Source organism: Lates calcarifer, linkage group LG17, assembly GCF_001640805.2.
Source record: "Lates calcarifer isolate ASB-BC8 linkage group LG17, TLL_Latcal_v3, whole genome shotgun sequence".
Taxonomy (NCBI): domain Eukaryota; kingdom Metazoa; phylum Chordata; class Actinopteri; family Centropomidae; genus Lates; species Lates calcarifer.
In genome coordinates, this window is record NC_066849.1 from 23,560,534 (window position 1) to 23,572,855 (window position 12,322).

General features: G+C 40.4%; 1 protein-coding gene across 2 annotated transcripts; it reads right to left on the minus strand.

The window, feature by feature from the left end:
* Positions 1–36: 36 nt before the first annotated feature.
* Positions 37–11,787, minus strand: fxr1 (FMR1 autosomal homolog 1). Of its 2 annotated transcripts, XM_018687197.2 has the most exons (18): positions 11,702–11,787; positions 8,819–8,871; positions 8,622–8,715; positions 8,461–8,532; positions 8,085–8,233; positions 7,769–7,862; positions 7,506–7,622; positions 6,916–7,086; positions 6,512–6,590; positions 6,091–6,200; positions 5,847–5,933; positions 4,313–4,538; positions 4,015–4,108; positions 3,707–3,825; positions 3,361–3,573; positions 2,965–3,042; positions 2,119–2,201; positions 37–1,933 (listed from the first exon to the last, which is right to left on the minus strand). In XM_018687197.2, the coding sequence occupies exons 1-18, from the start codon at positions 11,750–11,752 to the stop codon at positions 1,739–1,741; spliced, it is 2,085 nt and encodes a 694-aa protein (XP_018542713.1). In that variant the 5' UTR covers positions 11,753–11,787; the 3' UTR covers positions 37–1,738. The 2 variants fall into 2 exon arrangements, with proteins under 2 accessions (XP_018542713.1, XP_018542714.1); XM_018687198.2 differs by lacking the exon at positions 2,965–3,042.
* Between the last annotated feature and the right edge of the window lie 535 nt (positions 11,788–12,322).

Genomic DNA, 12,322 nt, shown 5'->3' on the forward strand with positions numbered 1-12,322 from the left:
TAATGTAATTACTCAATGTAAGAGAATCAGATGCAGTTGGGTTTTAGATCTACACGGAAGATCAAGTTTATTTAAGAACTACCTGCATACAAAACATATTGCACATCAACCAACCAGAACGATCCTTAAAAAAAGAAGAACGAAAACATACTGGATGTCACAACTCTCAGTAGTCCAAATTGTCATTTTTCTCCAAAATAACCCCTAGGTAAAGTATGATTTAGTGTCAAGAAAACTTAAGAGCCTCTCATTTTTTTTCTTTAAATACTGTACATTTTTTAAAAATAAATAAACCAAATAAATTTCCTTCCTTAATGGAACAGTCATGACCAGTTTCCAGCCAGCCAGTCTATGGAAGAACCATGAAAATGACATTGTCGTCACCTGGGCTTGGTTTTCCAGAAACATCTCAACACCAGGGTAGTCTGGTTCTTAATGCGCCAATCAGACTTCTCCAATAGTGGGCACATAAAAGGGGACATTAACCTCAGAGATACGGCAAATGTGCTTGCTGGGAGGAAAGTGTCCCTCTTGACATGATGAAACTGTCCAATGTTTAGCAATGAGATGTTTCCAGGAAACCCAGCACTGATGGCTACATCTCTGTCCAGCGCTAAACAGTAACAGGCCAGTTTCCAGACTCAACTACAATCAACTTTTTAACAGAAAAAGGTTATGTTTCAGTGCAAAGAAAACAACTCTTCTATTGTTTGTCTCTTTTCCAGATACACCGTAATAACATTTCTTCTATGACCGAAGTGGTTGCATATTGAAAAACAAAGCAGCTAATGTCAAACTCCTCAACAGATATATATAAAGGATAACTGGACTCATTTGTCCCACAAACATTAAGAATAGACACACCTGATTTTAAAAAGATATGCCTCTGAAATCCTTTCAGGTCTTTCAGTGTTAACCTGCACTTGCCCACAGTGCCATAAGGGTACGTATAGCACAAGGAGACAGCTCATCTTGCTTCAGCTGTGGCAGGTGAAGGCTGCCAAGTAACACAGAAATAAGAGAGGGGATTTCAGATGGTGTGCAGAGTCGGGCAACAACATGTTGAATCTACTCTCAAGGCACAACAGCTGATCACATGTATGTCAAACATACTTGAGTTTCCAACAAACCTATCTGCACTGTGGTACTGCTCATGCAGAACATTTAAGTTACAAACTACTTCAGATGCACAAAACATCCTGAAAAAAGGTTGTGGAAGCATCTTTCTGTGTCCACCTGGTAAAAGGCAGACTTTTTTTTTAATTCTAAAACCCTGCTATGATAATATTTATACCAATAAAAAAGAACTGCTGCATTCATACCACAGTATGGGTTTGAGTGGAATCCCTGTCTGCATTTTATAAATACTGCATTCAGTCCAACCTCTCCCTGAGCTCTCAATGAAGAGTGGACTGAAAAGTACAGTTAAGTAGAGATGTTTGTAAGTCTGTGTGTGTTTGACTATCTTTGGCAAGCTCATACAGGAAGAACTATTGTAAAAAAAACTGTAATAAAATGGATAGTTGGACAGAACATGTGTAAAGGGGTTGTTAAGGTTCAGACCTCTAAAACTTGCGCAATGAAACAGGTTTCAAATATTTGTTAAGTAAAAAAAAGAACAGTGCTTGTTGTATTTAAAACGCTTCACCTTTAAGGCTGCTCTAGAGACAGTGAGATTCAATTAAGTGCAGCCAAAGAAGTTCAAATATTTGAAACCATTTCCTTTGCTGGGGTCTGACTAGGAGAGGCCGTTAACAACAGGCTGTGGGTTAGAGTCCTCCTTGTAGGAGACTTTGGCAGGCCTCTCAGTGGAAGACCTGGGAGCTCTGGTGGTATTGCCGCCCTCACTGTCGCCAGCGTTGTTGTTGCTGGAACCATTGGTGGTTGCCGGGACAGACTGCGGGCTGTGCTCAGCGATGGCATCCACCTGACCCTGAAGCAAAATGTGGGACGAACAAGTAATGCACTTCAAATGTATTCAAACATATCCATCATTAAGTAGCCAAGAAAAAAAAAAAATAAGGCCTCAAGAGCAGACAGACATAGAGGCCTTTTATGAAAAGAGTCTTAAACAAGGTCTGCCAGCAATTTCTAAACACTCAAAATTTAAGTACTAACCACAACGTTGTTTTTCTTGGAATCCTTGGTGGTCATCTGTCTGCTCTGAGATTCAGCCCTGGATATGTAGTCAGCCACAGTCACTATTCAGACACGACAAAAGAAAACCATTGATAAAATAAGGGAATGAGAGACAAAATGCTGACTGTCTCATCAGTGCTGTGGAACTTAACAAATCTGTCCCAGATAGTTCAGAACCTCATCAAGATTTGAGCTGCACATATTACACTCTCTGTGGATTAGTAGAACACAAACAATGGTGGCAGCTGCATGTGAGAATTTCCTCCCACCTCACTAATCATTGTGAAAAGAAAACATGGTTGTCACTTTTCAGAAAGTTACAAATATTGGGCGACTGACTATCTGAGAGGAGCATCTCACTAAGCGCTTACACTCAACACACATTACAAAAAATGTGTTACAGTCAGGTTTACTGTGACACATCCCACAACTCAGGAGTGCCTGGGGCCAAGGTATTAGTAGAGAATTATGGTGCCTCCGAACACCAGACACAGGGAAGATGCATGCTTATTCTCTACACCACAAACAGGCACTCTAATATAGCTAACTTTGTTAGAAAATGCTGTTTTACAGTATTAAGATGAGAATTCCCATAACTGTACATCTCATTATAAGCCAGTCAATCCACCAGCCACGTTTAATCCTTTAGCGTAAACCAACGAGGACAAACAACACTCAGTTACCAGATAATTAAGTAGATCTACAAGTCTCTGTTTAGTAAATAGGTTGCACACAAACAAACGTGAGACCTGGTGCACAACTTTTTAGATAAGCCGTTCCAAGCAATGACCAAGGGGAGGGCACGCTGGAAGTTGCCATGGTTACCTGGCTGCCTCTCCTCAGGCAGGCGAATGCGGCGACGTCGACTACGGTTACGACGCTGAGGTTTAGCCTCCGAGTCATCTAAGAGTGTTGGGGTCATCACAAAGAGAGTGATTTGGGGCTTAAATTTCCTTTAAACTAAACTGGACTCTTTCACAAGTGGGAAATGATGCACTGCTGTGTATTCTGGACAGCTCTGACAGCAACAACAGCAGTTAGCTTTAAGAAAAATACTTTAGATAGCCTTGGACAATAGAATAATTTAGACTTTCTGCAGAAGGGATTTGAAAAAAAAGCACTGTGAACTGTATGCACTGTTTGACTATATGTGGGTGTGTGGAGTGTGTGTATGTGAACAAGCTTGTAAAATGATCTTCTCAAACCATATGATATCCATACCTATTCCATTTTCACTCATTGAGGCATTGTCTGACTCGCTCATGCCATCCATCAGTGTGGCGTCCTCATCTGTTCTGCGTCGCCGAGACCTTCTGCGGCGGTTGGCAGGCAAGTTGGACTCGCTAGCATCTGTATCGGCCGTCTGGTCTGTCTCCGTGTTTGTCTCCAGGACTGCATAGGCATGGTTATCCTCGTGGTCATGAGGCCCTGCCGCTGAGTCAGGGTCAAATTGACAAGCAGGTTACAGTTAGATCTATGTTTGAATAAAACCTACTGTTAAGACTTTACAAGAGAAAGCTCTGTCTTTGCTCCTCTCTGTACTGTGTCCTCTACTTGCAAATTTTACCAGAACTGTTGTTGTATCCTCTTCCTCCTCTTCCCCTTCCTCCAGGCCCTCCACGGCCTCTGCCAGGCCCTAGCCTCCTGCGACCATCTCTAGGTGGCCGTGGGCCTCTCTCTCTCTCCCTGCAAGTCAGACAGTCAGCAAATCATTCAAAATGTAAGGCTAAACATTTGATACAAAAGCAAATGAAATATACAGCAAAAAAATCCACTGCCAAATCAAATGCTATGTGACACATTGGGATTGAAGGTTAGCATTTGCATGGGGACAACACAATTTCCATTAATAACAAACATGTTAAAAATATTCACCTGTCCTGGTCCTCTCCGGCCAGGGACCAGTCACTGAGTTCATCCCTGCGCTCTGAATCAGTCTCAGAGGCATTGGACTGCTCTGAGTTGGTACCTAAAATCAAGCAGACGCACAAAAAGACAGAGAGACGGCCACGAGAAAAGTTAGGATAGATGCCGACATACTAGGGCACTGCTGGATCTTTCTTTTTGTCCAGACACCTGCACTATAATGTTTCTGATTTCTTGCAACAAGTATTTTAACACAATATATTGCAGCATATATGTTTATTTTATATTTGATTTTAAAGATCCCTACCATATCCAGTGCTGTAGCTGTGGCCTCTGCGTCCACGCCCACGACTGTTGTAGGAACGACTGCCATGTAAGGAGGATGAGGAGGCATTGGCACTGCTGTCTGGATTATACCCTCCTCCCCTCTCCCCCCTCTCCCCTCTCTCCCTGTCAACTGGTCGGTGACCCTGGGTAATCTGGCGTAACTGTTCATCAATCTGCATCCGCTCCAGACGAAGCTGCTCAACCTCCTACAGGGGAAAAATAGGGCAAATGGTAAGAATAAAGAGAAAGAAAACTAGACAAAGGAAAAGCAAAAAACAAAAACATGTGAATCTCTGAGAAATGTTTTTTTAAAGGGTCATCACTGGATACACATGCATAATCATCATACACACATCTACATCACATCCAGTGTGCCTTGTGTTGCTTATTCTGAATCTTGCTAGGCTGGTTCCCTGTGTATAATCCACAATCTGCCTCAGCTCTTCCTCTAGCTGCTGGCCCTCGGCAAGAAGCTCCACCATGTCCTACACACGGTGCAAAACAAACACACACACACACACACACAAAGCACCAACACAGCACAGAACATGCAGACAGCACAGGACAAACACACACATACATATAGAGTGCAAAGTGTATACACAGCAAAATACACACCAAAGAGTAGCAAAGTGATTATCTATAAAGATGATCATAAGTTTGATAAATCTGAAAGGCATTCACAATGAAAATAATAATAATAATGAGTAAACAATAGTCAGTTATTTCCACAAGGAAGTTTACTTACTTTACCAGAGGTAAACACCAGAGATAAAGTAACAAATATGTCAAGCTTTTCAGCACTGAAAACTGGCTGGCAATGATCAAATTTCAAACTAGCTGCAGTGAGCTGAGTCTGACAGATGCTGATGCTTTTCATCTTGTTTGTAATTTATTGACTAGATTATGGCCAGGGACAGTATCCCAGCTATTAAAAAATATGGCTTCTGCTTTTCCTCGACCAAGTGAAGTAGTGTACAACATAATGTTAGCTGAGGCACTCCTTATTTCAGGTAGCCAGCCTCCACTATGAGGTACTTTGTATCCAATCCTTGTATTTACTGCATATAAACATATAGAAAATATTTTTGCATTTGGCACAAGGTATCATAATATGTTTATTATTCATACTAAATTATATATTTATTTACTGATTAGTTTATATACCATCAGGTATCACTTTGAGTGCTTGTACAGCATAAAATGAAAGCAGTGTTACTGTTAAGACTTTAGCAAAGCCAAAGAGGTGCTATAGACATGCTGATAGCCAAGTAAAAAAATGTCATTAGGTCTTATGTATGCAGATTATTACAACATGTGTCTATTTCATGCACCATTTCATGCTGCCAAATGAATGAAACACTGGTTGGCAAGGACGAGCATTAAAAGCCTGCCTGAAACTGAAGCTGTGGCATCGAGTGAAAGCAAAGGATTGGCAAAGACATACACTAACATACATCACAAAGCCCTTTTGCCCAGTTACACAGTGCACACACACACACAAGTGCACTTACATTGAGGTAAGAGATGTGGTACTCCAGCAAGACTTGAACATTGCCAATACTCTCCTTAGTGCCAACAAAGGTGAAGGGGACCATTCCCTGTGTCAACAAAACACAAAAACACAGCACACATGTTAGTATGGGACTGACTAAAACAAGGGGGGGTCATCTGTATGTAGAGGTATAAAATTGGTGACTCAGTACTCTAGAAGCAGCTTTATCAGCTTCAGTAAAAATGTTGCAATAGCAGGCTTACTTCCTGTCGGGGCTGCTTGGTGTCATTGTCTCCTTCTATCCTGACTCTCACCACGCCAGACTTGTCCACAATCTCCTGGATGACTTTGCCATTCTTACCAATCACTTTGCCTGGGGACACACAGCAAGGAAAAGATAAGGGGACAAGTAACAGTGAAACACAGTTGCAAGTCAAAAGGCTGATGAACTAGTTAAAGTGAATGCACTTTAACGCAGAGTAAACTGCCATATATGAAGGATTCACACATTATTTGTTGTTATTTACACAGTTATTTTACACAGTCACACAGATAGTGTCATTCATATCAAATGACAGTCTTGCACTGTATCACACCTAACACTCAGTAATGTGGTACAGCCACAAGTAAACAGAAGTTTGGGGGATTTCCAAGCTCAGGCCGGAAATGTGTGTGTCTGCATACCAACAAGGTTCCTTGGCACCTGGACAGAATCCTCCAGAAACTCAAGGTAGCTCCTGGCCTTCTTCACTGCCTCTGCTGTCTAAAAGACAACACAGGGTTACTTTATCTATTATACATTCAACTAACACACTTGCGTAGTCAACAGCAAGCATGTTCCAGTTACAACAACCACAGTCAGCCTTTAAATACAGTCATTTAATTGTGATGAAATATTGGTCAAATCCACGGGAAATAACAAGACTGCAACATGTACACACTCTCCTACATATAGATTACATATATATATTCAAATATCTACACAGTTTCTCTCACTGATTGAAATTCATTAATTCCTTTTCCTCATCATGGAAACACTTGTTTCCAAACACTTGTTTCCAGCAACATTCAGGCACACACCACCTTACCTCTCCATAAATCCTGAAAGTGCCAGTCTCCTCATCCAGCTCAATGGCAGTGACACCTGGGACTTTACGAGCCTGCTGGATGTTGCTGCCATGACTGCCAATGGCCAGGCCCATCAGATCGGGTCTCACCATAAACTCCTCCTGAAAGGATGACACCAGCTGCCTAGAGCTCTAGAAAAAACAAAACAAACAATAGAGACAGTTTGATTTGTAGTTAGTTAAAAAAAAAAAAACCTTTTATTTCAATGCAGGGACATATTAGTGTTTTGCTGTGAAACTATTACAAACTCCACACACAATGAACAATGAAACCATCAGGATATTTTTTACTTCAAACTCCTCTTTCATCTGACAACCAAGCATTAAATGCTCTACCTCACAGGTAGAGCATTTAATGTGGTACATCATGTGGTATATGACCATAATATAACTAACTGCCCTTCATATCACCATGGTGAATAACTGCCATTTAAATTACATGGCTGACACTACCATCGGTCAGCCCCTCCAAGGATACTAAGCTGTCTATGCAATCGCCACAGGTAGGTCATCACAGTAACTAAACCGTGGTGTTCCTGTTACCAACTGACCTCCAGGTGTTTTGTAGCCTCCTGGTTGCGAGACATTAGCAACAGCTTGGTCCTGAGGCTGCGCAGGTGCATGTCACTCAGCAAAGACACGCGCTTCACTGTCGTCTCATTGGTGGACTAAACACACACAACCATGACATAAATTAAAGCATTATTAACATTAGCTGAGCTGCTCCTTTGTTGATGATCTCTACAAAGAAACAAATAGCTGAGTCACACACTATACAAATATAATGACCACAGGAATAAAGCACAACAGTTACCACAATCACTAGTTGGCTGGTCTCAGGGCAGTATGAGATGCGACAGGCTCCGACGGCTTTTTTGAAGTCCTTATGGGCATTCTCATTCTGGCACCTATGATACAAGATGAATTTAATTTTAAAACAGTCCAATCCTTAATTTAAGAAGCTCTTTACCCCCACATCTGATATACAACTGACAGGGGTTGGAGAAATCTTAAGGGAGATGCAAAGCTATATACAATACAGAAGCTTTAACGTATGTATCATTGATTGTAAGGGGGACAAGTATGTGACTTTATGATTACTGTTGTTGGTGTAAATGTGCTGTACGTACGCTTCTTGTAGATCCTGAGGAACAGGGACATTGCACTTGTGAAAGGAGTTCTTGGTAATGGCCTTGTTGGTGTTGACTGGACGCAGACGCTCAAAGGTCACAATCTCGTTGTAGGTGGCGTCACAGGCTGCATACTCAATCACATAGAACTGAAAATATAGACAGGTTCAGTGTGGAAAATAACCTACACACACCAAATTAATGAATATTAGTATGTTGACTTAATAAAACAACAAAAACATTACTTTAGCTACAATACTGATCAAATTAAATGAGTGATAACTCTAAAATAGAATTTAACATTCTTAGCTCTAATTTTCACATACATTTTGAGTGTGTAGTAGAAAGACTTGCATTCATAAGGAATAATACTTACATCTCCCTTCATCATGCGAACTTTAGCCAGCCACCAACCACAAGGCTCCTGTTCATTGGCTCTAGAGAGGATCTGCCAGGAGATTGAGACAGAGTAAGACACAGACAGAAAGGGACAAGGGAGGAAAAGACAAAAGTGGACTATATGTGTGTCCTCCTCACCTCCACCTCCTCACCCTCCCCAATCTCCTTCTTGGCGTCAGCGGGCGGTGGCAACCTGACATCACTGAAGGGCACCTGGCGTTCTGGCTGCCAACTGAAAATAAGACAGCCAATAATATCTTAGTTTGTTAAAACATAGTGGTCCTACATTTGACACCTTTTTCTGACAGGTTTTGACAGCAGGGAGAAAAACTCACTTATTCTCAAAGGCAATGGTGAGAGAGTCATCGTGGATATCTTTGACAAAGCCCTAAGACAGACACAGACAGACAGGGATAAGCATGTAAGAACATGATAGCTGACTGATAGGAAGAGTAACCTATTCAAGTTACACTGACTACACAGGACAGAGAGAATACATTCTTGAAGAAAGTTCTTAACTTTGTACACAAATAATTTACACAAAATAATCTGCACATACTGCCAGTGTGAGCTTTAGGGGCAAGTCCATTAAAATATCTATCTATCTATCTAGCTATCTTGCCTTCATCAGGATGGTGTCTGAGGTCTTTTCCAGTTTCCTTATAGACAAAATACCATATTTATTCTTAGCTGAAATCACAGTAAGTATATTATTTTTTTAATGATGAGTAAATGTGATTTTGTAGAGCCACAACAACACAATAGTCAGCATCTATTCTGATGATCAATTAACTGGCATATTTGCTTGAAAAATGACTTAAACATTCACTGGTTCCAGCTTCTCATTTGCAAAAATGTTCTACTTTTATAACTTTGGGTTTTGGACTGGTGTCTGAACAAAACAAGACATCTGAAGACATCACATTGGACTGCAGCAAACTGTAGTGATCATTTTTATAATTTTGTCACAGTTTACAAACCAAACTAATTAATCTAATATTTTAGAGAATGATCAAAATAAATTGACAGTCAAAATAATCATCAATTCCAGACACAAACTCAAACACCACCTTAGTAAGCATGATGTACTGAAGAACAGCTATGTAATGTGTTTTTTAAAGAATGTAAAACAAAAAAAATTTAAGAAAGTAAAAATATCCAGACATGTTCACTGGAAGAACAGAGCATCAGTTTATACAAGCTCAATAGCACATTTTAGTACTGCAATGTTAAGTGCACACTAATGCCTTGATATATCCCGTCATTAAATCTTGTGTCTTAATGTATATTAATACTTAATAGTGGTTTGGGCCCACAATTTACCAATGGTAAAAACAGTCTCAGAGTAACAGAGTGGCCAAAATATTGTTTCTGTTAACAGTTGTCATTTATCAATGTTTGGAGCACTATGAATACAATTCCACTCACATCCATTTTAGCTTAAGGAGGTGGAATAAGTCTCAGTGGTAGATATCTCAAAATCTTTGCAAATAAACTAAAACTATCTGCATGGCATGATACCGCTGAGGGACGAGGGAATTTTTAGGGGTAATGTGGGTGTGCTGTGTCGGTACAAGCCATGTGTAACATGCCAAAAGTGGCTTTACTGGTATTTGTAATTCAAAGGCACGCTATTAAATGTCAAAGCATGCAGCACAAAGGAAACAGTACATTCTTGTCCACTTTTTCTAACACATTATCAATTTTTGTTATTGCTTGGGAATGAAAATAAGCAATTTTAACAATTTCCTAGGATACTCTGGAGCCCAAAAATCATGTTATGTAAATCTTTTAAAGAACAAAGCTGGTTATATTTTATTTATTTTTCTTATTGTCAACTAATCCCATAAAAAGAACAAAGAGCAACAGTGCATGTTTCCTACTAACAAGCTTCATTGTTCTCCCAAAGCAATTAAAAACACATCAGTGAGCCTCACAGTTGCACTGAGTGTTAATGTTTCCCTGTAACTATAAACGAACACACACACAAGGGCAACAAATATGTACTAATTCACAGCGAAAATTACCAACCAGAATCACTACTTACTCCTACTGGAGTTATGTCCTCTAAAAACTACAGTGCAAAGCTGTTTTAAGAAATTACTGAACCTTAAAAAAAAACTACAATCTGTGACTCAATTTTCAAGTTTCATGTCCTTGCAAGATACCACTGGGTTTGATGTTGAATGCTAAAGACAGGGTTGGAAAGTGGGGAAAAAACTGAACTGAATTTGGTGTAATATCCTTTAACAGATCCACGGAGTTATACAGTCCCATAACTCCTGAGTTTCAGCCCAGGCAACTGGCAACTAAGGTTGTGGACAGAGTGAGTCATGAGGGTTGAATTGACACAGAGAGGCAGGGAGGAGCAGTCTGAAGCAGAGAGGTGAGGCGAGGAGGAAGAGGGAAGAAAGACAAGAAGGAATCCGTTCAGCGAAAGAGATGAGAGACAGAGAGAGGGGAAGATGGGATGTAAAGGAGACGGGACTATAACTTTAGGCAGCGAGTCTAGAAATAGCTTTTAACTCTGCGGTATCAGTGACCCTCTCCTGACATGCCAGCCGGTCGGGATTGACAAGGAACAGCTGGCTCACACATACACATACAAAAAATAGCTTGGGCATGATGAAGTGTCAAATAATAGACAGCAACAGACTGGCAGACGTGCAGATCAACGAGAAATCACTATCGTAACTAGCAATATTGTGCCTCTTAAATATCACATACTTCAACAAGACAGCTATATGATCACATCCCGAGAGATTAACATATCTTAAATAAGAGTTACACAACTCAAATAGCCGAATAAATGATATAGTTATTTACTGCTGCACAGTTTCACTTTAGCCACATCTTTTGACGTCAACTAGCAAGTTAGCTAACTTTCAGCTCGGTGAGGCTGCAACCAAACGTCAAGTAAAATACATAACAGCTTTAAATGGTTTTATATGCCAATTGTAGCTGGCAAGGTCGTGTTTCCTCCACTCTGGATGTAACGAAGGTTCGCAAAAAAGAGACACAAGGGGAAGACTAGCGAGCGATGCTAGCTTAGCGAGCTAACCCTGGCTAGCTTTGCTAGTAGAAGCTAATTGACAGGCAGTTAAAAGGTTTCGGAGCAAGACGGAACATGTTGCCATAGTCCATGAGACTTCAACTAATATACTGTATCGTGTGGCAGGTTATTGTGTTCCATGCTATGTTGATAAGCCGGTATTTACCTTGTAATAAGCCCCGTTGGAGCCACGGACCTCCACCGCCAGTTCTTCCATATTGGACACGCAAAGGATGTTGGGACGACAGGTGCTCCTTAAAGTGTCAAAAGAGAAGTCTGGACAGGTGAGGGATGGCTGCTCCAGGGTGGATTTAGTGATGTGTTTTCCGTTCCCAGTCACAATATAAATGTGTAGGAATGACAATGGATGTTTTAAAAGAACACTACACCACTGCTAAGAAGTATTCAGATCCTCACAGTACCACACTGTAAAAGTATTCTCGCATAATACATAACATGTCCAACAAGTCATATAGTCAAAATCAACCTCCATATTTTTTCATGAGTAAGATTTGGATTTAATTTTACTGTTATTTGATTTTTGAGTATACATCTTTTACTGTTCTGATGTAAGACTGATTTGATAAACATGATTTGATATAAATCTCTGGATTGGTTAACTGACATTATATACTTAATGTGTTAATGGTCATTTTCAAACTTAATACACACTCTGTGGTGCAGTTTCCAGTGTTTAAACCTTCCACTGCACCTTAAAATACAACTTCACAGGTGATTTGAGACAAAAAATATGCTTTTACAAATCATCCTTCATCCTGTTCTGAAA